The 26,859-nt window shown below is 36.9% G+C and overlaps 2 protein-coding genes across 4 annotated transcripts in view; one reads left to right on the top strand and one right to left on the bottom strand.

Annotated features, from left to right (window-relative positions):
* The window catches only part of TTBK2 (tau tubulin kinase 2), a 197,845-nt gene that overhangs the window by 122,270 nt on the left and 48,716 nt on the right, over window positions 1-26,859 (top strand). For 2 of the 3 annotated variants that reach the window (XM_036923691.2, XM_057488748.1), the window contains 3 exons: window positions 10,256-10,329; window positions 17,697-17,837; window positions 19,675-19,779. In XM_036923691.2, the coding sequence (XP_036779586.2) occupies window positions 10,256-10,329; window positions 17,697-17,837; window positions 19,675-19,779 (320 nt within the window). Of the gene's footprint in view, window positions 1-8,323; window positions 8,400-10,255; window positions 10,330-17,696; window positions 17,838-19,674; window positions 19,780-26,859 lie in introns of all 3 variants that reach the window. The other variant, XM_057488749.1, reaches the window with a different exon arrangement.
* Window positions 5,006-6,690, bottom strand: LOC130679574 (zinc finger protein 639-like). Its single transcript, XM_057488750.1, has one exon. The coding sequence runs from the start codon at window positions 6,436-6,438 to the stop codon at window positions 5,113-5,115; it is 1,326 nt and encodes a 441-aa protein (XP_057344733.1). The 5' UTR covers window positions 6,439-6,690; the 3' UTR covers window positions 5,006-5,112.

Here is a 26,859-nt window from a genome sequence, read left to right as displayed (position 1 = left end):
AAGTAAACTCAAAATGGATCAAAGACCTGAATGTAAGTCATGAAACCATTAAACTCTTGGAAGAAAACATAGGCAAAAACCTCTTAGACATAAACATGAGTGACCTCTTCTTGAACATATCTCCCCAGGCAAGGAAAACAACAGCAAAAAGGAGTAAGTGGGACTATATTAAGCTGAAAAGCTTCTCTACAGCAAAAGACACCATCAATAGAACAAAAAGGAACCCTACAGTATGGGAGAATATATTTGAAAATGACACATCCGATAAAGGCTTGACGTCTAGAATATATAACAAGCTCACACGCCTCAACAAACAAAAAACAAATAACCCAATTAAAAAATGGGCAGAGGAACTGAACAGACAGTTCTCCAAAAAAGAAATACAGATGGCCAACAAACACATGAAAAGAAGCTCCACATCGCTAATTATCAGAGAAATGCAAATTTAAACTACAATGAGGTATCACCTCACACCAGTAAGGATGGCTGCCATCCAAAAGACAAACAACAACAAATGTTGGCGAGGCTGTGGAGAAAGGGGAACCCTCCTACACTGCTGGTGGGAATGTAAGTTAGTTCAACCATTGTGGAAAGTAGTATGGAGGTACATCAAAATGCTCAAAACAGACTTACCATTTGACCCAGGAATTGCACTCCTAGGAATTTACCCTAAGAATGCAGCAATCAAGTATGAGAAAGATCAGTGCACCCCTATGTTTATTGCAGCACTATTTACAATAGCCAAGAATTGGAAGCAACCTGAATGTCCATCGATAGATGAATGGATAAAGAAGAAGTGGTACATATACACAATGGAATACTACTCAGCCATAAGAAAAGGGCAAATCCAACCATTTGCAGCAACATGGATGGAGCTGGAGGGTATTATGCTCAGTGAAACAAGCCAAGCGGAGAAAGAGATATACCAAATGATTTCACTTATCTGTGGAAGAAAGAACAAAGGAAAAACTGAAGGAATAAAACAGCAGCAGAATCACAGAACTCAAGAATGGACTAACAGGTACCAAAGGGAAAGGGACTGGGGAGGATGGGTGGGTAGGGAGGGATAAGCGGGGCGGAGAAGTAGGGGGGTATTAAGATTAGCATGCATGGGGGGGGTAGGAGAAAAGGGAGGGCTGTACAACACAGAGAAGGCAAGTAGTGATTCTGCAACACTTTGCTATGCTGATGGACAGTGACTGTAAAGGGGTTTATAGTGGAGACCTGGTAAAGGGGAGAGCCTAGTAAACATAATATTCGTCATGTAAGTGTAGATTAGTGATACCAAAAACAAACAAACAAACAAAAAAACAAAAAAAAAAGGGCATTTCCTGTGTGGTAACCTCCAATGAGTTCTACACAAGGGTATAAAGGGCATATAAAAGTGTAGGCAAAGGGTCTGTTTGTGTTTATACAGAGGATCAAAGCCTAATTGGGCTACTCCGAAAATGAACTAAGATACGATATGAAAAAGAACTTCCAACATCAGCACTCTCGGGAAGACTCATGCCAGAAGATGATCATCAAAAAACCCCAACAAAGATCCACGCACTGCTACAGGTATAGATGCACTCATCCCACCAGTTCCTGGACTTGCCACGGGAATGAGGAAGGAGATATCTAAGCTGGCCTGTGCATACAGTAAAACAACAAATTTGACTGGATCTGTACTGTTGGAGCTCAACCAAGAATTAGGAGAAGTGCAAATTGTAGCACTCTAAAATCTTACAACTACAGACTATTTACTGTTAGAAGAACATAAGGGATGTGAACATTCCCCAGGAATGGGTTGTTTTAATTTGTCTGATTTCTCTCAGACGGTTCAAGTTCAGTTGGACAATATCCACCATATCATAGATAAGTTTTCACAAATGCCTAAGGTGCCTAACTGCTTTTCTTGGTTTCACTGGAGATGGCTGGTAATTACAGGTATGCTTTGCTTATGTAACTATACTCCTATTATGTTAATGTGTGTGCGCAATTTAAGTAGTAGCTTAAAACCTATCCATGCTGAAGTTACTCTACAAGAAGATATGTCAAAGAAATAATCAATCTTCCCATGTTTTCTTCTGCCTCCTACTTCTATAGCTTTTCTTCTTCCTTCCTAATTACAACCCTTAAATAGAATTCGTGCCTCATATCAAATTTACCGAGTATCATAATTCTTCCAAGTGGTAAAGATACCTCAAGACAAATGCTGGGCATAGAAGCCACAGGGCATAAATATGCAAAGAAGTAAAAAGCTAACCTTTTCAAACAATAAGGCTTCCCTCTCACTTACCAACTTCACATTTCCCTGTATGGCCCCGGAAGATGACTGTTTAGCCAGAGACGGGTAAGATTCCTCAAGGGAGGAACAACCTAAGACAGGCACAGTCGCAGGGGGGTCATCAGGTGAGAAATTGGGGATCAACAGAGGTGAGGCTTAGAACCTCACCCCCCCTGTTCTGAGAGAAATCTTCTGCATACGTGGATGTTTTATTGCCCTTGTCTAGCTTGGATTAACACATAGTCTACAGGCACACACCTGATCATCTACATTTGCTCTCTTACAACACTAAACTATGATTTCTACCTTTATCTTGTATCTACCTACCACTTCAGCATTTTATTAAAAATAATAATAATAAAGAGAGAAATGTGGTATCCACATATAAATCAAGTATAAAAATCATGTAAGTATTCATATTTGAACTGACTGTTTATAGTTCATAATGCATGAGCAAAACCGAAAGTTTCTGTGATGACTGCCCTTGTACTGTTCACTATGTAACTTATTCACTATGTAAGAATTTGTTCTCCATGTAAGAAGTTTTTTGTTATGCCTTAGAAGATTGGAGACTGACGAAAATTAGGCTTGGAGTGGATTAATGATTGTGCATTGAGCATTGACTCCCCTATACAGAATTTTATTGTTGTTAACAACCATTTGATCAATAAATATGAGAGATTCCCTCACAAAAAAATAAAAAAGTACACACTTCCAATGGTAAAATAAATAAGTAACCGGGATGTAATGTATAGCATAAGGAATATAGTCAAGATATTGTAACAGCTTGGTATGGTGATAACTGGTACCTAGAATTGTCATGTATATAAATGTTGAATCACTGTGTTGTACACCTGCAACTAATGTAATGTAATACTGTGTGTCAACTACCCTTCAATAAAAAATAATTATCTACAAAAAAAAAATGTACTCAAAGTGGATCAAGGATCTTAATGTGTAAAACACTTAGAAAACTATGTTGGCATTAATCTTCATGACCTTGGATTAGGCAATGGCTTCTTAGATATGACAGCCAAACTATAAAACAGTACCATAAAAAAATACATTAATTGGATTTCATTCGATTTAAAAACTTATGTGCTTCAAAGACCACTATCAAGAAAGTGAAGAGACAACCCACAGGAGAAAATATTTGCAAATTGTACATCTGTTAAGGGACTTGATCTAAAATATATAAAGAACTCTTATAACTCAGTAATAAAGAGACAATACAATTTTAAAAAGCAGCAAAGGATCTGAATAGACACTTCTCCAAAGATGGTATACAAATAGCCAATAAGCACATATGAAAAGATGCTCAACATCATTACTCATTAGAGAAATGTAAATCAAAATTATGAGATACCACTTCATCCCTTCTAGGATGGCTACAATAAAAAAGACAGCGGTAATAATAAGAGTTGGTGAGGATGTAGAAAATTTGGAACCCTCATATGTTGCTGGTAGGAATATAAACTTGTGCAGCACCATTGCAAAACAGTCTAGTAATTTCTATGGACTGCTTCAGATTAAACATAGAACTACCATATGATCCAGCAATTCTACTCCCAGTTATACCCAGGAGAAATGAAACCATATGTCCATACAGAAACTTGTGCATGAATGTTCTTTGCAACATTATTCCTGATAACCAAAAAAGTGGAAACAACCCAAATGGGTAATCAGCTGATGAATGGCTAAACAGGTGGTATATTCATACAATGGAATATTACTGACAGTGAAAAGAAATGAAGTATCGATACCTGCTACAACATTGAACACATTATGCTAAGTGAAAAAAGTCAATCATAAAAGAGACAACTTATTGTGTGATTCAGTTTTTATGAATGTCCAGAATAGGCAAATCTTTATAGAGAGGAGATTGATTAGCGGCCTCATAAGACTGGGAGAGTACTTGCGGGGGAGATGGGAAGTGACTACTAATAAGTACAGGTTTTTAGGTGGGGTATTTAGGGCTAATGAAAATGTTCTGATGACAATTGCAGTGGTAGTTGCATGCTTTTTTGAATATACTAAAAACCATTGAATTTTACACTTTAAATGGGTGAACTTTGTGGTATGTTAATAATGTTTCAATAAAGCTGTTATAAAAAATGCGTTCATCTGTTCACTTAGTATATACCTGTGCAGAGCTGGGTACGAGTTCTTGCCCTTGAAGTACTCCAGTCTATGGATCAGACAAGCAAACACGGTATAGCCTACAGATGCTGAAATTAAGTTCATGTCCTATTATTTTCTGGTGTCCTTATGTACAATTATGAGAACGCTTGTAAGTTAATCAGGCAGGAATAAAATGAGAGTTGGCTTGGGTTTGACATCACTCTACACAAGATAAGTCCTGCTCTAGCATGTTGTTGAGATTATTTAGATGTCTTCTATACTGACAGTTCCTAAAAGTTTATGAAGTGGTTTACCCAGGGCCTTTGAGTTGTTTCTGTAATATTTCTGTGCTCTCTTCTAATCTCAATGTGCATGAAGTTGAGTGATGATTTTTGTGAATGGAGAGTCATGATCAGACCTAGTAGTGTGTAGTGTGGGACTATTTGTTTTGTTTGTTTGTTTGCTTCCTTACCAACTAGATGTGACTTTTAGTAGACTGCTTAATTTATCATAAAGATTGTTATAGTTCTGGTATCTGGATTCTACTCAGGACTCTTGTAAGACTGACAGTTTATTTTTTTATTTTTTATTTTTTATTTTTTTTCAATTTGAAAAATCTTGTTAAAGGCAATTCCCATAAGTTGTGCTTAAAATCATCAATTTTAACATCTCCAAAAAAAGTTAAATTTATTACTTTACATTATGTCATTTAAAGAGAATAATCAAGTTGTCTCATGGACTGGAAGATGACTTATTAATTCCCTTTCATTTCCAAACCTCATCAAGCAGTCATTGCATTTATGAGGTAAGTCAGCTGAATGTTTGAAATCTAGATGAATTTTAAGATCTTCAATCTGTCCTGTTGAATATTCACAGTACTGGCATAAGTAAATCCCTTCAGATAAATGTGAATTTAAATGTTTGCAATATTCTAGCATACTTGAAAAACCTTTGCAACAGTCATCACAAACATGAGGAAAAATCTTAGTATGTTCAATAGCAACATGCCTGTTAACATTTGTATGAAGTCTACTCCGAAAACCACATACTTGACATACAAAGAAATTTTTACATTTGTCAAACGTAATTTTGCTTAAGAGACTGTACTGTCCATGTTCTCCATTGTTATACTTATCACTTAATTCTATTAATTTACATGCATGTTCATTTACCACATGGCTATGCAAGTCTTCTGGATCATTTGTTTCATGTTCACAGAACTGACACAAGTACTGTTCATCACAGCTGTGTTCCTGGAAATGTAGGTAGAGTTCACTGCTTGAGGAGAACTGTACATCACACTGTTCACACCAATAAAGGTGATCACTAAAATGAGTGTCTGCAATGTGCTGGCTGAGATTCTCAAAAATTACTGTCTTATAATCGCAGTATTTACAAATGTAGGGATCCTCTTCATGCAATTTGGCATGTTCGATTAGAAGCATGTTGGTAGAGAAAGTTTCCTTGCATACTCGACACACATTTGAATCAGTTCGCTTATGCTTCAGGATCATATGCTGCTTTAAATCAGAAAAATACTTGCTGTTGAACTCACAGAGTTCACATTTATAGAGGCCACTGCTATTAGCTCTCAGTAAAGGCCATTTCTGCTGGGTAGTCACATTCAAAGCTTGGTTCTTGTCAAGAATTTTGCAAAGTTTAGCTGGTGGATTCTCATCAATTTGGTCTTGGAGACTTTCAGAAGAATTGTTTTCTGTCTCTATATCATAATCTTCAGAAATGGCATGCACTTCTGCAGCAATTGGAACATCTTCAGCAGTGTGGACTTCTATAGGACTCTCCTCCTGAGTTTGCTGGTTGACTGATTCAAGTGAATCACACTCTTCATCACAAATTTCAATATCAGCAGATTTTTCTGTAGAAAATGCAGAGTGCTCTAGGATTCTAAGCACAGGACTGGGAACCAGGTAGTTCTGATTTCTGTTTCGGGCCTTGATTCCATCCGTAAATTTTGGCAGGTCATTTGATGTTTCTGTATCAGAATCATCATCTTTGTTGTCAAAATACTTTAAATCTGGTTGTCTCATAGAACAAACACTGTAACAATGGTCAGAAAAAATTCCACTGAATCCATCTGCAATTCTGCTTATTCCAGAGGAATTTGGTATAATTCTTAATACTGGAGTGAGGAAAAATGAATTATAGGGAAGTTTTCACAGATGGTAAAAAATGCCTTCCAGATGTTAAGTGAAACCCAAAACTGTTGGAGGAGAGAATGAACTGGAACCCACTATGCGTCCAACGTAGTGTCGCTCTTTGCTGAAGTACACATTTTTTGCGGTCTCCCGGGGCCCTCCCGGCCAGCCCAAGCGCTCCTCCGAGGTGGAGGCGGCCACGGCACCCAAGCACGCGACAGCGGGCCGCGCAGCCCGGCCGGCGGGCCCCGCTCGGGCCCTCGCGCTCCCGGGCGCTCGGCCGGGCCCCTGACAGTTTATTTTATTTTATTTTTTTTTTATTGAAGGGTAATTGACAACAGTATTACATTACATTAGTTTCAGGTGTACAACAGTGATTCAACATTTATATACATGCTAATTCTAGGTACCAGCTATCACCATACCAAGTTGTTACAATATTTTGACTATATTCCTTATGCTATACATTACATCCCGGTTACTTATTTATTTTACAATTGGAAGTGTGTTTATATATATATATATATATATATATATATATATATTTTGTGAGGGCATCTCTCATATTTATTGATCAAATAGTTGTTAACCACAATAAATTTCTGTATAGGGGGGTCAATACTCAATGCACAATCATTAATCCACCCCAAGCCTAATTTTCGTCAGTCTCCAATCTTCTGATGCATAACGAACAAATTCTTACATGGAGTACAAATTCTTACATAGTGAATAAGTTACATGGTGAGCAGTGCAAGGGCAGTCATCACAGAAGCTTTCGGTTTTGTTCATGCATTATGAACTATACACAGTCAGTTCAAATATGAATATTCATTTGATTTTTAAACTTGATTTATATGTGGATACCACATTTCTCTATTATTATTATTTTTAATAAAATGCTGAAGTGGTAGGTAGATATGAGATAAAGGTAGAAAACAGAGTTTAGTGTTGTAAGAGAGCAAATGTAGATGATCAGGTGTGTGCCTGTAGACTATGTGTTAATCCGAGCTAGACGAGGGCAATAAACATCCATGTATGCAGAAGATTTCTCTCAGAATATGAGGGGGGAGGTTCTAAGCCTCACCTCTGCTGCTCCCCTTTTTCTCACCAGATGGCCCCCTGCGACTGTGCCTGGGACTGACAGTTTATTAAGTCTCACTCATATATTCTATGCTTGACAACCTGGCTTTCTGTCTTTTCTCCACAGCAGTTACATTGAATTATTAACATTCTCTTCAAGCATAACCCACCTGGCTCCCCTCATTTTTAGGGATTATTTTGCTTAATTTTTCATAGCAAATATGGAAGCTGTGAGGTATAGAGCTCCTTGGGCCTCACATTTGCTTCTCAGTTTCCTTCACAGGTTCTTTTTTCTTCCCTAACTTGTTATTCTGGCATTGACCCAGTTCTCTCAGACTACCCATCTTCTCTGGGCAGTTAACTCAGCCTCCACTGACTATATACACATCTGTTGTCTTCTGTAGTTGACCTCTCTGTTAAGCTCTACACCTAAATTTCAAGCACAACTTGCATATCTTGTAGATGAATCAGTGTGAAATTCCCAAAATAGAAATTATTATCCCTTGTCTACCAGAATTTTTATCTTGGTTTATCAGTGCAGTTTATCTTGTCAACTTAGCTTAAACTAAGTTTCCTTTACTTTCTCCCTCTCCTCCATGATCTGTTATTCTGTCTCCTGCAGCTTAATTTGAAATCTTTCCTCTTCTTTAAATGTTCACTCCCAGTGTTTTAATTTGGATGGTCCTCATCTTTTAAGGACTATTATATTAACCTCCTAATTGATCTCCCAGCTGCTTCTCATCTCTTCCACAAATCAACATCAGCATCTAATGGTGAGCAGCATTACCTTTCCAAAACACAAACCCAGTTATATCGCTCTCATGCTTGAAAACCTTTGAACTAACCTTGACACACTCATTATCTAAAGAGGAGTCAAATAGGAATTCCATTATGTGGCATACAAGACTTTAGTGTACTTTTCTTGTATCAGCATGCCCCCACCTCAACTTACCTTTTAACACTCAACCAACTCTCTAGCCTTTTACTCTAATAATCATCTGTGTATGCTTGGATTCTTTGTAGATGTCCTCTTAGAATGCTCTTCTTAATACATTTAAAATCTAGTGATTTAACTTTCTTGAAGAGCCTCTTAAACAAAATTTTCAAATCTTCAGTATATAATATAGAGCTTATCATGCTGTATTACAATTTTTTGTTCATGTGTCTGGGCTGGGAACTCCTTGGCTACATGGATCTTACTTAATTTATCTTGTATTCCTAGTGCCTACTTTAGTATTTAGCACATAGTACTACATCATCTTGTCTGTGTTTTATCAATCTTTATTTCCCTCTCAGTTTTAATGTTTATTGACAAGGTGTTACTTGACTTTAAAATCTGTTTCAATTATTCTTGGTGTAATTATTTCTGACAAAAGCCCTGGAATCAAACTGCTCCATTATTTTATGACCATTGGGTCTTGAACAAACTATTTCACACCACTAAGTCTCCATTTCTACGTCTGAAAAATAAGAAAAATAATACTTATGTTAAGTTTTGAGGGTTAGATGCATGTAAAGCTCTTAAAATATAATGTCTGACACAATTAGCTTGCACACCATGCATTTTATTTCATATTATTATTTCTGCTGATCTGTTCATTCACAGATATTGAATGAGCATTTCACTAGTTGCCAGGTACTGTATGTAGCTACCAGAACAAGATAGTTATGGTCTCTGAACTCATGGGGTGATACTTCAGTTTGTATTAGATATTATAATAATCATTTTAATAATTGCTCTATGTGTTGGTAAAGAGTTACTGTTCCAATTAAATTGTAGTTTCCCCAGGCTTCCAAAAATTTGTATATATTTATTGAGCTAACTTTATTAAGTAGTTTCATTAATGACATGTATCTGAAATATATGAGCAGTAGTGCATGATGCCACAGAGTATGAGATAAGCAGCCAGGATTGAAGAACACTGACCTATACATGTGGTTCAGATTCTTTATTATGGAGTCCAAGACCCATCATTCACTGTGTTCCAGCCAGATGCTTCTTCTGGCCCTGGAACCCACCAGTCTTGGTCCTCTTTTAGGACTCCTCTGTTTGTTTTTGTTCAATCAGGGATAGGACCCTAGATGTCTACCTGCTCCCCCTCTGCTTCCCTCTGCACCCACTCTAGTTTTGGATTTCACATCTGCAACTCAGGTTGAAAACCACTGAGATAATCCAAATCAGTGAGGCCCAGAAAGATTAAGGGACTCACTGAAGTCATATCATGGAGAATGGCAGACCATATCTAAAACTCAGGATTTATATTCCTAACATAGTTCTATTTATTTTTCTTCTGACCTTTCATATGTATAATGTCTGGGCAGGTTGATCTGAAGTGATCTCTTAATTCTTTCCTTCCCAAATAAATTATCATTCATTTGTTCCCTCATTAATTTATTTATTGATTCAATAACATTTATTTGACTACGCAAGGAGCAGTGTAGGATCTGGTGGGAGGTGGGTGGAAAATTTGAATAATACAAATTTCCTATCCTTAAGGTTCTTAATTCAGATCCTTTATATTCAATCATAAAATATTATAAAAAAAATAAATTATTAGTTTTTTAGAAGAGAAACCATAGTATAACCTTTTCCACTGTTTTCTTTCTTTCCTTCTTTTCTTTTATCCAGGGAAAGACCATGTTTGTAGATTTATTGGCTGTGGGAGGAATGATCGATTCAACTATGTGGTCATGCAGTTGCAGGTAGGTTACTTTGAAAATGTCTTTCAGTTTTTATCAAAGTACCTAATTTCATGTAGGTATGTATTATAAATAGATATGAATACAAATAATAACATGCTTGGTATCATCTCAGAATATTATAAACTATGCAGATGGAGCTTTATTTAAACAGACTTGATACAGGATTTTCCAAACATGGAAGGGTTGTCCTTGCCAACTTTTTTAGTTGTTCCATATCTTCATTGATTGTCATCATTGAAAAGTTTTCAATTCCCACAGAGATTACTGGAGATAATATGAGTCTTGTCCTGTCCCTTCCCTTCCAACCCTTCATTACCTTAGGACTCTAGTTTTCTGTTCATGTGCTCCAGAACCAACTTTGACTGCTTGAAAATTTAAGCATTACTTGAAATAGAAGAGAAATGCCATTCTTCTTTCTCTTGTCATGCATTAACATAGCTCTATTGCCTGTCCTTTAGATTAGGAGTGGAGTTGGATTGGGGCAGCAAAGGAAGAAAATTCAGAAATGAAATATTAATGACTGCAGCAGAGAGAAGAGGGAAGCCATCCCATTCTCTGTGACTGTTTCTGTCCCTAGGTACATACCATGTGTTATGAACTGCAGTCATCCTCAAAGTGTAGAGGCTGTGGTTCACCTTGCTGCCTAACTGAGTTCTGAGTGTTTCCTATTGTATTTGGCAAAATTTGTTTTGGGCATTTGGTTGTTTTATTTTCTTTCAACTTGACTACATAACAGTGATTTCAGAGATTGAGATACAGGCCTAAATGCTTTCTCTCTTGTCAGAAGGATTTCCTTGTTTCCCTCAGTTATGCCTCAGCATTTAATTTAGATCTAAAGTTATTCATCTCTTTGTAGGGTATAGACTTAAAATTTTTGAATAATGTGATTCACTATCTCTTGAACCAACATAGTTTTATTTCTTGAAGCACCTACCTCTCTCTGTACAGTTTTACTTTTTAAGTCATTGAAATGGGCCTAAAAAGGTCTCTCCCTTTGGCCAATAATAATGTAAGTTTTTATATGGTATTTTATAGTTTTCTTTTAGATTTATCATACATCTCATTTGGTCCTCACCATATCCCCATGGAGAGGATAGGACAGGTTTTATCTCTGTTTTGCAAATGTGGAGGCTGAAGTTCAAGGAGGTTCGAGGTTTTAATGTAGAGCAGGGACATAGGACAAACATCATGATTAATTTTTCCTGCCAATCGGAAAAATGCTGAGATACAAATAGTTGGAATTGTGGACTCCATCTTAAGGCTATGATTCCATTTTGAAAACCAGGGAGTTAGGAGGTAAGAGTCCTAACATTTTATGGTGATTAGTCAACAACTAATCAACTAATTAGTCAACGTCCTTTCTTAAGGCCGGACTAGCAGTTCTAAATGGGATCCTTCCACTGCTTGAGGGTAACCGTGATCCTGGAGAACAGGACCAATAAATTCCTTGTGTTAAGTTTATCTTACAGAATATCTAGAAGATTATGACAGTGACATACTGTCTCTCCCTGGAAATTGACATCATGAGACCACACATCAGCCTACACTCCCCTGGCCCTTTATCCCATTCTTGAAATCCTTAAAAACCCAAATCCTGAACCTTTAAGCATGCCTCCTTTCTGAGGTCAGCCACATTCCTGAGTGTGGACTGTCTTATCAAATAAACTTTCTTGTTTCATAAGCCTGTTGCACTTGTCCCTGAACTCTTTCATGATAAAGACAAGAACTCACCAATCTCCACCTTCGGTGGTAAATGTCTTTGTCACTTTGCTATTTCATTCAGTTTTTTAGTCTTAAGCACAAGTCTTTTCTCTCTGTTCTACTTCAGACGAGTAGGGAAAGGCCACTGAGTTCTCTGATTTGGGCTTGCAAATTCCCATTGCCTGGGTGACCTGGTTGGGACTGGGGCTGTACAAACATGTTCTTTAGCAGCCTGCCCAAAAAATCTCCTTTCTGTGCTTTGGGAAATTTTCAGAACATAATCTCACTCCATCCGGTGCCCTGCAGCTCCCCCAGATTCTGGGGTGTTAGGGGCTTAATTCCCACACTGTGCAGATTCATGCGGACGCTGGATGCCAGGTGACCATGGTTTTAGGAGTTGGCAAGGGATTTTTCCAATGCCGAGCAGGAATTCAGTGAACTTTCCTTTCCTCCCTCTGTCTTCCCTTGCTCTCTGCTGCCTGCATGGCTGCTGCAATTCACTACTACTCACACTTTAATGAATTCCTTCCTTACCTACATTCGTCCAACCTGTTCACGAATTCTTTCTCATTCAGTCAAGAACTTCTCCCTGGTTGAGGTCTCACCTAATGCACAGGGAGATCTCCCCGGATTGGATTGCCTGACAACAGTTTGCCTGGGACTGACTAACTTGATAGGTGTTAGGGCTTGTTGGAAGCCAGAAGCCAGTATTCTTGGCACAATTAGAGAAAACTTCAGTTTTGTCTTTTGCTTACTACTGACTAGAGAATATAGACAGGAGCTTTTTTAGTCTACAGAGTCTCTCAGTCCTTAGCACACACTTGTTTTTATTTTATTTGCACTTACTCAATCTCACTTTCTGGAAATGGACAGACTTAGTGTGGGAACGCTAAGGAGACTGGTGTATATCAGATATGATGGCCTTTGTGGCCTTTGGCAAGGTCTGTAGACTCATCCAAGAACCTTTCCATTTGACTGCCATGATATACTTTTTACTGTCATGAAAAAATCAGGTCACCATTAATTACATTCCTCTAGTTATGGTTGACTTGATTTGGGACAAGTCTAAAACTAGTAATTCTGCTAGAGGGTACTCTCTCCTATTTGACAGATTGAAGATAACTATTAGATTTCCTTGTATGTTTTGGTAAAACTTACATGCTTGGACCCAGCTTTACACTGATACTCCTAACTTCTTAAAAACTCTGAATTCATTTTTCTTGTTAACTTTACTCTCTTCCTCTAGGTGATTCACTTATATAATATCTGCCTTAAAAATCTTAAGGAATAATTTATGTCTGTTGTAGAAATTCTGTTTATCATTAAAATGTGTCTTAAAATCTTACAGAGTTCAAGCAGTTGTACACATTTCTTTTTTTATTTCTACTGGCAAGGTCTTTATTTCTACTTAACCAGATCTCATTTAATATCCTGTCACCATTGAGGCTTTACATGAGTATCTTTAGTATAGCCAAAGGGTGGTATTTTCTTAGGGTATCAACCTTGGGAGGGGCAGACAATTATTTTAGATTCTGTAATCAGTACAGATGTAGATCAGGATTGATTAACATTAGAGCAGCCATATATTTTTAACTTTTAATTATAATGGAAAAAACTTAACATGCACAAAAGTAGAGAGAATAGTATAACAAACACCCATGTACTCATCACCCGGCTTCAGTAATTACCAGCGTATGTATGGCCAGTCTTGTTCCAGGTGTATTCTCCCGCTCTCCTCCCTCCCCAGATTATTTCAAAGCAAATCCAAGGCATATTTTTATCTATAAATATATCAGTATTTATAAGAGTCAAGGATTCCTTTATTTTCCCCTCTTAACCACAATACACAATCATTCCTTAATGACAGCGTCAAATACCAAGGCAGCCTTCAGATTTCCTTGATTTTGTCTGTCTTTTACTTCTTTATATTTGCTTTACTTGAATCTGGTTCCAGATGGGGTTCACACACTGCATTTGGTAGATATATCTCTTAGGTTTCTTTTGATCTATAGGTTCTCTCTCTCTCTCTTCTTACAGTTTTCTTTCTGTTGTATTTTTTATTGTCACTGATAAAAGCTGAGTCACTTGTCACGCAGAAGTTCCTATATTCTGGACTTTGCTGATTGTCTCCCTGTGGTGTTAAGATGTTCTTCCACCTCCTGTATTTTCTTTAAGCTGATGATGAGATCAGATCCCAGTTTTGTTTTATTTGACCATAATATCCCTCTCCTAGGAGTGGTTTGCTTCCTATTATATCAGTAGGCAGTGTCTAGTTGTCCCGTTTTTAGTTATGTTAAGATTGATCAGTGAGGTTTGGGGACTATCGGCCTGTTCCATCTGTTTTAAAGCCCAGTAGTTTTTCTCCTAGGTTTTTTATTTTTTAAATTAAAGTATCATTGATATATAATATTATGAAGGTTTCACATGAACAACATTGTGGTTTCAACATTCACCCATATTATCAAGTCCTCACTGTCCCCTATTGCAGTCACTGTCTATCACTGTAGTAAGATACTGTAGAGTCACTAATTGTCCTCTCCTTGCTGTACTGCCTTCCCTGTGACCTACCTATATTGTGATGGCAAATTATAGTGCTCCTTAATCCCTTTCTCCCTCCCCCCACCACATTCCCCAATCCCTCCCCTTTGGTAACCACTAGTTCCTTCTCAAAGTCTGTGAGTCTGCTGCTATTTTTTTCCTTCAGTTTTGCTTTGTTTTTATACTCCACCACTGAGTGAAGTCATTTGGTACTTGTCTTTCTCCACCTGTCTTTTTTCTCTGAGCATAATACCCTCTAGCTCCATCCATGTTGTTGCAAATGGTAGGATTTCTTTTCTTTTTATGGCTGAATAATATTCCATTGTGTATATGTACCACATCTTCTTTACCCATGCATCTATTGATGGACTCAGGTTGCTTCCATATCTTGGCTGTTGTTAACAGTGCTGCAATAAACATAGGGGTGCATCTCCTAGGTTTTATCAAACCATTAGTAATCATTCTCTTGATCCTTTACTTCAGTGGGGTTGCAAGTCCTAATCTTATTTCTTCTCCATGTATCAGCTGAAATTCTTTAAAAAGCACTCCACTAACTCAACAGGTTATTCGGAGGTACATTTCATACAGGAAGGGCAGGATTAATACTTGACTTTTTTTTAATATACCAGTTCTAGAATATGAGTTGGTCCCTAATATTGTCAAAGGGGGACTAATGAACTCTCTTTTTAAAAAATTTAATTATGAATTAATGGATATAACATATTTAATGTCCTTAACTGCAGTTTTTCATTTTCATGTTCAAATTGTTGGCTAGAGGCACTTTTTCAAGTTGGATCAAGTGATTCATTTTGACGGGATTAAACTGCAGCAGTCTTGGATAGCACCCTACTTTCTGTGCAGTGCACTAGGTTCATCCTATGTAGTCACGCTCCAGAGCTAGAATCAGCCATTGCTCCGTTAAACCCTGATTCCTCTTGTGAGACCACAGTCTGGATGTATGGGTACCTGTTGGAGCTGGGTTGGCCATTTAGTTTCAGGAAGATGGATTCAGGATACACATTTTTTAAAAGAGAAAATATATCATGATTCATACTGATATTTCCAGTTCAAATTTGTAATAATAAAATTGCTGATAACTTCTTTGATTTTATATTTTCATCTCTTTGCTCTATGCACTTTTTAATAATTGTAAATGAAATACGGTTGGGATTTACACGAAAATAATCCAGCATATATGAGTGGAAAGGGAGAAAGGTATGTGTTTCTGGAGGGGTAGTGGGTAACAGGTGAAACAGTATTGGCCATGAATTGATAATTGTTAAATCTTGGTGATGAGTAGGTATATGAGGATTCATTATGTTATTTTCTCCTTTTAAAGATGTTTCAAATTTTTAATAATAAAATCTGTTTGCATTTTTATTGGGTTCATGTTAAATTTATAGCATTAGTTAGGGAGAAATGAATTTGTTTTTTTTATTTAATGATGTTTATTCCAAATTACTCTGTATAAAGGTTCTTTTTTTTAGTGGCTGCATATCAGTAAGATGACTATATCATAATTTATTTTTCCATTTGTTTATTGATGGACATATCATTTGTTTTCAGTTTTTCTCTATAACAAACCATTTGTAGTTAATACTCTGAGGTATAACTTAGTGGATCAAACCTGTGTATATTTACCTGTTAGTAACTTTCCCTTATAATCTTGCCAGCCCTGTATTTATCTTCTTGAATTTAGTTAACTGATACCTTAGAGTTACATTTTAGAAGATTTAAAATTTTTAAATCATTGCTAGTATCATAAATCTAATTAATTTCCTTTCAAAAGCTTTTATGATGGTGGAAGTTGTTTACAAACAAAGGTTCAGTACTATCTTAGGTATTTATTTGTCAATCAAAATACTGATTTTTGAAGAAATAATTGTTGGAATGCTGATGAAAATTATTAGGTACTCTCAGGATTATAAAATTTGCTCAAGGTTATCACTTATTTTACATTTGCTGAGAATGTAAAGAACAATTAATTCACCTAACATTAAAAAATAATAATCAAAATAACTACCAATTTATGCTGTGGGAAAGCTGTATTTTTAAAGAAAATATAAAGTATGAAAGGTTCCTGACTTTCCTGGAATCTTTCAGTTCTTAGATTCCTTGAGTACTATTTAATATTATATTTTAAATGGTACTTAATTTAAGAGTATATTATTTTTACAAAGGTGAATCAACTCTCTTTAGTTGAGGTGATGGTATAGTGGTGTTAATCCCAAACATACACTACAAAGTTTTGGAATAGAGATAATGGAATATTTAAATCCCCTTGTGATATAGGAGCAAATTTCCATTCTTAGGGAGGTAGAACTGCAGCTTCCTCTCATCAGATTCCTAGTTTGTTACCTAGGCTACAAGGAACTTTCTGAGTGGAGGCACTGTGAGGTGGAAAATGTGCACTTTAGGGTCAGACTTAGATTGTAAAAACAGCTTTAACAGGTTACTTAAACTCTCTGAGCCTCAGTTTCCTCATCTGTAAAGTTAGGAATAACATCTTCTGTTTTAGGGTGCTGTGAGGATTAAATGCAATCATGAATATAATAATACATCTGGCCAGGTTAGATGACATTAATTGCTTTCATTTACTGATGTAAGTTATTTGTTTCATACCATTTTTGTTCATAACAAGTTAGCATATTACCCATTGTGCAGCAGACAATGCTCCACAACCACTTTACATGAATCTTGTTTAATCCTCACAAAATATTGTAAGGTAGGTGTTATGGGCCCCATTTTATAGGGAAACTGACACAGAAGAAAAAAGTTTGTGTGGCAGTATGTGTTAGGCAGATATTGAGGAATTACTGCTCTGGGTACATGTATTTTATATCTTTTGAAATAACCAAATCTGTATTTTGAATAACATCAGAGACAGAGGGAGACATAATGACTCAGAAACATTGTATGTTCAAAACCTTTGGTTATTGTTAAATTCATCTGAAACATTTGTGCATTATCTTAAGAGAATCTCTTATCTTAAGTAAGAGGATCATGATTTGGATAAAATTCTTGCAATTTCAGTCAAAACATTTTTTAACAGTAAAAGCAATTCCCCAATCTTCTCTTGTAACATAGTTTTAGTACCATATGTGAAAGTGTTTATTTTGTTTCTACAGGGTCGGAATCTGGCAGACCTACGCCGTAGCCAGAACCGGGGCACATTCACTATTAGCACTACTCTTCGGTTGGGTAGACAGATTCTGGAGTCTATTGAAAGCATCCATTCCGTGGGATTCTTGCACCGTGACATCAAACCGGTAGGAAGCTGTTTCCAGTCGGAGCACAGAATGAGTTTGCTTGGTACTCTTAATTTTACGATGGGACACAGTAACTGACAATTGTAGCTTTTTATTAGTAAATACAAGGTAATATTTTAATTTCAGTGGCAAAAAATGTTATTGAAAGCGAAATGTAACTTGCCTCCTAATTTTAAAAAATGATAACTACAGAATACAACTTACATTCAAAAGCTTTACTCATACAGTGAAAATATTGCTCAGTAGCCAAATTAACAATGATTAATGCTTGACTATTATTATTATGTACCTTAATATTGCTAATTACTTAGCTTTACATCAAAGTTGGTAGTTTTCTTTGTATTTCTTTTTCTGATACTAGGTAAAAGTATATATATATATTGCTTTTAGATATAGGCATTGTGTTCTTTGAACTATTTCTCAAGTGACAATTTGTCCTTATAAGAAACTGTCAGTTGTGAAAGACCTTATCTTTTCTCCTGAGTGCTACAGTGGCTTATATACAACATGCTTTTTTCTATTATGTTTTTTATAGAAATTGTCATTTCCAAAGTTGTGAAATACACTTTTATTTTTTACTCCTCACAAGACAAAATGGCCCAATTCTGATATACTGTATTTACTATAAATTTATCATATGTTGGTTGGTGCAGTTGAAAATTATACCCATTTGTTGCTACATGATTTCTAAAATTAAATAGTTCACATGAAAATGACAACTAAAATTAACATAGTAGAGTCAGACCTAATGTAATATTAGTTTCTTCTGCTCTTGTTTCTGTGCCAAGCTAAAGGTCATTATTTGACAACCATGGTGATTGCAGAGTTTCCATTTTGAGCAGAAACTCCCTAAGTAAAACAGTATTTTAGAATAAAAGCTAACAATCCTTTAACAGTGCTGCTTTTCTCTTTATAAATTCTCTTTTTACACACCCATGTTTGCAAGTTTGTGGCCATTTAATGTTACAATTTATTTTTATTAAAGAAAGGATGCAAAGTATATTTTCCTTAAATCTATTTTGAATTGTTTCCTTAAATTGTATTTTAATTTTTATACTTACTGAAATTCAGCTTTGTGATGCTTATCGGAAATTCATTTAAATTTCTAAGCTGTGTATTCAATTTTTTTCACTCTTAGTTCCTCCCATTTTAAAAAGAGAAGTGGGTTTTCATTTAAGCAGTGTCTCACACTAGAACTTCAAGGAACTTAAGAGTTTTGAATCCAGCTAAGTCAATGTACTATATGTAGCTTTATATAGTCACTTACTTTGATTCTTTGTTGCTCAAAATCCACCAGATTTAGGTGCTAATAGAACCCCCAACAAAAGTATTAATATCCAGTAAACATTTATTAATGTAAGTCTGGGGAGAGGAAATTCTGGGGCAAAATACCTCTAAAAATCGAAATCGGTCAAAGGGAGAAATAAAATTCAAAATCCATTTATTGCTCACAAACTGCAGTCCCAGGCCCTCTCTCTTTCCTACTCCAGCAGAAGCAAAACCGGCCCTCCCCCTCACCTCTCAAGTACACATAAGCCCTCTGTTGCCCAGGTAATAATTACCCATTGATATGGAGATGAACTTCTCTCCACCTCTGAGGAATGATACAAATGCACTAAAGCCATACTTCTCTCTACCTCTGAATTCCTATTGATATGCAGATGTACTAAAGCCAGGCAAGATATTCATGAAATATTACAATTTTACCCACAATTAGAATAGAGTATTTGGGATGTGTTATACAGAGTTTAAATAAAAGAATTCAAATGTAGAAAGGATAAGATGTAAGGACTAAGTAGTATAATAATATATATATTTTCCTTCTTTATTTTTCTAGTCGAACTTCGCCATGGGTCGCTTTCCTAGTACATGTAGGAAATGTTACATGCTTGATTTTGGCTTGGCTCGACAATTTACCAATTCCTGTGGAGACGTCAGACCAGTAAGATTTTTCATATTATTATTACATAGTTGGGAATTAACTTATTATTTATAGTATTACTCTTTTTTAAAGATGCGAATTATATATCAGAATGAATGTCATCCAAGAAGTAGCATATAGATTTTATGATTAAATTGTAGAATGTAGTTGATTTTATTATTGAAAGTCATGGCTTTAAAAAAAGTAGATTAAAGATGAAGATTTAGAGTGGTCTTGTAATAAGCCGTTAGCCTTTGAGGACCAGGGGCTCTTTCTATAGTCTACATTTTTCCTCTATTTTAGTAATTGTACATTTCATGTCCAGATTTCTTATTTGGTTCTTTAAAAATTTTTCTCTTTATTGGTACTTCTATTCGATATGACATTATCATCATACTTTCCTTACAACTTTAATCAAGCTTTCCACTGGTTCTGGGAACATGTTTATAATGGCTCCTTGGAAATGTTTTCCTATTAAATCCAGCATCTAGTCACTCTCACAAGCAGTTTCTGTTGCCTGCTTTTTTCCTCCATGTATGGATCACAGTTTGTGTGTTTGCATGCCTTATAATTTTTGTTGGAAACTGGAAGTTTTAGATAATATATTGTGATCCTGGGTCCCCCCCTTTCGGGGCTTGTTACTGTTATTTGCTTGTGTTTTTGTTTAGTGGCTAACTGGATCATCCCCCAGACACAGTATTAAATTTCTGTTGGTTCCTCAGGGAGTTGCATCTTTGGGTCTACCCACAGTCAACCTGGAAAGACAGTGGTACTGGCACGGCCCTTTTTCTGTGCTTTCCCTGACCACATCCATTTATTAAGCTCCACTGATTACTCTGCTGTTTACAACAGTGCCCTGGGGCATAAATTCCTTGACAAACTAATGTAATCAGTTTGTGGCTCCTAAAATGGAATAGTTTCTGAGGTCTGAGTTTGATACTTGTTCTGACCCCAGGAAGACTCCTCCCAAATGTTTTATTCCCCTGATTCTTTCCTGGCCAGCCTATAGACTAAGCTGTATCTTCATTAGATCCATAAATTGCCTCTCAATTCCCTTTGCCACAGCCTCCACTATTTTTGAGAGAGGTATTAGGTTTAAATTTCACTGTCACGAATGAAATACATTTCTTTGGGAAGAGATTTGGAGGTATCTTTTTTATAGTCTTCTTCTGTCCCCAGGCAAAATCTCTGAGCCAGGGCTCTGGATTTGGGCATGAAGCAAAGCTTCTTTGGCAAGCTGCTCTCTGAGTGACCTCTTCACTTTAGGGGCTAAGCCCTTAGGTTGAGATGGGAGTAGCAGCCTGAGGTCTCTCATCTTGCTTCGCCTGACATGGAACCACTGCCTCATGGCTGCTAGGGCTTCAGTATTTTCAGCACACTATGCCCCAGGTAGAGCCTCCATTCCATGACTGGAGGCTGAGTACAAGAAAGGAGCTTTCACATCTCCACCTGCACTTGCCCAGGACTTACTTAGCCTTCTCAGCAACAAGCAGCTGGGAGAAGATGAGAAATGCTGAAGTGCTGCTCCTATGGAAATAAAGCCCTGTGGTTGGAAACAGGGAAGGAAGGTGCCCTGGGTTGGGGGCTGCAGCAGTCTGAAGTGGGGCCACCCTTGCTGATCTGAGGAGAGGAGGGAGGGAGGGTTTGGGTTCAAGTACCATAGACTTTAGCCTTTCTCATTGCGTTTTCATAGGTTTCCTTGAATAGTGTTTCTTCATTTATTGTTTGCCCCTAAGGACTATTTCTGAAGGATTTAGTTGTTTCCTAAAATACTTTTCACTAATTTTGCTTGAGAGCTGGTTAGTGGAAGACTTCATGTTGTCATATCAGCAGTTAATCTCCCACTGCAGTTCTTCTAATGTCTACTTTTACCTTTAGTTTTGTCTTAAGTTGGTAATGATTCTGACTTTCATTTCTGGCAGATCAGTTGTATAGAAGCTGAAACACATTTAATATAATAATATAGTTGTATACATATATAATAGAGTTGTATAAGTGTAAATTATATTTAAAATATAGGTATATAATATATATGCAATAGAGTTGTATACATAAATGTAAATTATATTTAAAATATGGGCACATGAGAATTTCAGCACCTAGAAATTATGAGAACACCTTCGTTCCAGTGAAGGTCTTGTATTAATAGGTAGCAAGGTAGGTGGTAAATTTAGGTTCTATGTAGCCTATTAGATATGACTATATTTATGAAATCCTGTTTCTATTCCAAGTATCTCTTTTTTTTAGTTTTTAGAATATTACCAAGTTATTGTTTCATCTCTCATAAAACAGATATTTAATGAGCACATATTTGTCATTTATGGATCTGGGTGCTGGGACTATGGCAGTGAACAAGCAGACCAAAACAAGGTTCTTTTTTAGTGGAGAAGACAGGTAATACAAAATTAAATACATAATTTTAGGTAGTGATTAAATGTTATGAAGACACACAAAGCAGGGTATTGACATACAGAGTGATAGGCATTGAGGATAGGAGACTTGGAGGTATTAGAAAAGGCTTCTCTGAGGAGGTATGCAATTAAGAGTTGAATGAAGTATGAGAGCTAGTCATGTGAGTATCTGGAGAGTGTCCTAGGCGGCTCTGAGGCAGGGGGAGTTTGGTGGTTCAAGGAAAAGCAGGAAGACCGTTGTGGTCATAGCATAGCATAAAGAGAGGGAGATGAGATTTAAGTGGAGAGAGATGAGATTTAAGAAGTTGGTAGAATCCAGATTGTGTATTATTTTGCAAAAGAGGTGGATTTTATTCTAAGTGTTATAGAAAGCCTTTGGAAAATTTTGAGCAGGGTTGTTGTGTAATATGTTACATGATCTGTCAATAAGCTAACTGTATAGTAGAGTTACACACAGAAGTAGATTTTATTTTAAACATAGCCACGTGAGAATTTAAGGGCCTAGAAATTATGGGGAGACTATCTTTGGTTTTATCAGTGATGTTCTTGTGTTAATTGGTAGCCAGGTAGGTAAAGAACTTAGGTTCTGTGCAGTTTATTGGATTTGAATATATTTCTGGATTCCATTTCTATTCTAAATAACAGTTTTTCAATTTTTAGTGGTTTTTTTTGGCTGTGAAGAAGAGACTATTGAGAGCAAGAGTGGAATCAGAAAGACAAATTAGAAGGCTAATGCCGTGGCCCATTGATCATTGCTGGTGGCTGGGACCTAGAGCATTAAGGTAGTGCAAGGAAGGTGGTGAGAAATGATCATATTTAGGATATATTTTAAAGATAGCTTGATCAGACTTTCTTCTGGACTTGATATTGGGATATGAAGGAAAAAGAAGAGTCAAGAAGGTCTTCTAAATGCTTGTCCTGAATTGTTCATGCTATTAACACTGATGGGGAAGAAGGACGAAGAGCAGTTTTGCTGGTCAATGTAAGGTACCTCTTGGAGTCCAGATGGAAATAACAAGAAGGTGATTTGATATAGTAATCTGTAGCTGAAAGAAATCAAATGCTGGAGATAATAGAAATTTAGGAATCATTTGCTCATAATGTTTAAAAATAAATGGTAATTTTTTTAAAAAAGGAACTAGATTAGATCATTTAGGAAGAAGGTATAGCTAGATAAGAAAAGAGGTTTTGAGTGTGAGCCATTGGGTCACTTTAGCAGCTCCAAGGTGGACAGAGAACTATGAACTACCCAAGAAGAGTGAGGAGGAGGATCAGCTAGTGAGGCTGGAGGAAAATCTGGAGTGTGGTCTCTTGGGAGCAAAGTGAGGAAGGTGCTCCAAGTGTGTGGGGTGGTAAATCACCTGTGTCACATGCTCCTGATAGGTCAGGTAAAGTGGGAAGTGAGAACTGACCATCTGGATTTGGCAAGATGGATGCTACTGGTGACTTCCCTGAGAGTGGTTCTGTTAGAGCAATGCAAATGTAATTGGAGTGGGTTAAAGAGAGAGTTGGGGAGAGGAAGTGGAAGGAGAAAGGGAGCATGGGCAACTCTGGAGGAGTGTTTGTTCTAAAGAGGAGTGGTAAAGCAGGGGAGTAGTTGAAAAGGATGTAAAATCCTCCCTTCTTCCCTCTCCTCCCTTTTTCCTTCCCTAATACATTCTTTTAAAGGGCAGTTGTTATAGCATGCTTGCATTACTGATGACAATACTCAGTAGACATGAAAAAAATTGATGATACAGGACAGAGCAGGAATGATTATAGAAGCCAAGTCCTTGCATAGCTGATGGGAAGGAATCCTGGCACAAATGATGAGGTTAGCCCATTATATAAGAACAAGAACACTTCCATTGTAACTGAGTAAAGGCAGAATAAGTGGGCACAGAGTCAGGTAGGCATTTAGATTTGGTAGTGGGAAGTTGAGGTTTGCCCTCATGGCTTCTATTTTCACAGTGCAGAAAGAGGCAAGGCCTTTTGCTTAGAGTGCAGAGTGGCGTTGGAGGTTGAAGAGAGAAGAGGACATGTGAAATAGTTATGGAGAGGGAGAGAGTAAACTGACAAGGAAAGTAGATTGCTGGGTTCTGCTGAAAGCTTATTTGAGTATTATGGTAATTTAAGGTAAGATTGTCAGTGCAGTTGTGTTTTTCTCCAAACACTTTAACAGCTTGTTTAGAGGTGCAGTTTAGTCCAAGAATTGAGTTTAACCTGGGTAGGGGTCATATTAGCACTGTAGAAGAAAGAGGGAAGGGAGCTGAGAGAATATTATTGTGGTTGAATGTAGCCCAAGCTGTGTGAGGAGTGAACTTTCCCTTTATTTGTGTATTAACAGCTAGTTCCTTTTAGGGTTTCTATGCCGGTAGTATTTCATAGTTTTCTTTAAAGCTCTTAAATCTCTAATAAAACCAATTTCACAATTTTTTGGATCATGATTATGACTGAAATCATTTTCTCGTATTATTCTACTAGTATAAAATCAAAAGTTGCTTTTGTAGGTTTGTTTCATAAAGTACAATTTATTCATTTATTGCTTTTAGGAAGCTTGAATTGAGTTGGCTGGATTGTAGGTATGCCATCATATTATCTGCAAAAACTAATATATATATTTTTTGTCTTGCTGCATATATTCCAGAAGAGTGTAAAAACACATGTAAAAATTTTAAGGAAGAATATTAAAACAGCCATAGACTCCATCTATGTTGAAAAATAGCTCATTACCACCTTGGAAGTGCAGTGTGGGTCCTTTCCTGATACCATCCCTTTCCCTTCCTCGAGCAGCACTGCCTCACGGAGCTTCCTACAGAGAAGGAAGTGTTCTGTGTCTGTGCTGTTTCATGTGGTGGCCACTGGCAGTGTTGCTCCTGAGCACTTGAATTAGGGCCACAGAAAGTGAGGAACTAAATTTTAAATTTAATTTAGTTTCAGGTAGCTATTATATTGGCCATCGTAGCCCTAGACATAACCTCCGTTCTAAATTGTACATTAACCAGTCCCTTGTTTTGCTTTCTTCTCTCTTCTGTAGACCTGAGTATGTGTTTTGGAGCCAGTTCAGGGAGCTTTTGTAAAACAGTACAGCTATTGTGTACTCTTGACCTAGCTTGCACCAGTGATAATATCTTATAAAATCATAGTACATTGTCAAAACTGGGAAATTGATATTAGTATACAATTATTAAGTCAAGTACAGACCTGAGTTGGATTTCACTATTTTTTACATGTACTTTTTCTTTTGATGGGTGGAAGGGATGGTATATGAAATTTGATTGCATGTGTAGATTCATACAACCAGCATCACTATCAGGATAGAAAACTATGCAATCACCAGAGAACCTCCCTCAAAGCATATATGTATATTTATTTTACTAAACATGTTATGGGACCGTCAGTCAGAATGCATTACCAAGGGAGTGGTGGATAGTGTCTGTTACACTAGTGAGTTGTTTGTGTAGTTGGTTTTGAAAGCCCTAACTATTTATCATCATCCTTATTAGTTACATTAAATAGGGATCTGAGATACAAAGAAGTCCTGAATTATATATATTTATAATACTTTGATCCATACATTTTCAGAGTTGAACTTTTATTTACCTAATGATTTGAATCTGCATGCTTGTTTTTTTCCTCCTGATTTAGAGTGTGCCCCAGTTTACTTAGCCCTCCAGCTGGCACCTCACATTGGCTCTTTGTGTGGCAGTCCTTGGAATGCCGTGTTTTCTCCTGCTGCTTCCTTCTTAACCACTGAGCTGAAGCTTACAGTGCCTAGGGCAGTAGTGACCTACTTAAGAAAATTTTTTAGTCTTCTTCTCTATTATTGTTCCAGAATTGGGGCTCTAATTTCCATTGGGGGATTTATTACATAGTTCTCCAGGCTTTTTTCCCCAGTCCTTGCCCTTTGGTTTACCAACAGGTCTGTGCTCATGCCTGGAGTCCTTCCCTTCTCCTTCTAGACTGACTCTCTGAAAAGCTCATTCTGTCTCTAACATTCATCCCTTCCTTCACATTCACACTGCTATCTTTGTACCAGTCTACTGGTTTCTTGTTTGAATTATTAGTTTCCTCACTGGTCTCCCTACCTTCTCTTTCCAGTCCATCCATTATACTTTCAGCAGAGTTAACATCACCCCAATTTTTTTTTTTATGAATCCCATTTGCCTGCACATTATAAACCAAACAACTCAATATAACATTCAAGGCATACTTATTCTGATTCCAGCCCACTTTTCCATTATTTCTTCTTTACCATTTGCTTCAACCATACCAAACTCTTTTCCATAACACAGGACTTCCCTTACTTTTTGAATTGTTCACTGTGTTCTTTTAACTTAAATACATTTCCTTCTTACTGTTATAATTCTGATTAAATTGAGAATTATTTGTATATAGAGCTGTTTTTCTCCCATTGGGTTGAGTTGTGCTTTCTTTTTTTTTTTTTCATTTTGGTATCATTAATATACAATAAGATGAGCAACATTGTGGTTACTAGATTCCCCCCATTATCAACTCCCCACCACATACCCCATTACAGTCACTGTCATCAGCATAGTAAGATGCTTTAGAATCACTACTTGTCTTCTCTGTGTTGTACAGCCCTCCCCGTGCCCTAATGTCTGCTAATCGTAATGCCCCTTTTCCCCCTTTGTCCCTCCCTGCTCACCCATCCTCCCCAGTCCCTTTCCCTTTGGTAACTGTTAGTCCA

The sequence above is a fragment of the Manis pentadactyla genome, chromosome 11 (genome assembly GCF_030020395.1).
Source record: "Manis pentadactyla isolate mManPen7 chromosome 11, mManPen7.hap1, whole genome shotgun sequence".
In the NCBI taxonomy this organism is placed as follows: Eukaryota; Metazoa; Chordata; class Mammalia; order Pholidota; family Manidae; genus Manis; species Manis pentadactyla.
Note: the sequence above shows the minus strand (reverse complement) of the source record. Positions and strands in the feature narration are given on the sequence as shown.

Coding starts and splice junctions, on each gene's coding strand:
- LOC130679574 (XM_057488750.1), bottom strand. CDS start 6,438: ATGAGACAACCAGATTTAAAGTATTTTGACAACAAAGATGATGATTCT.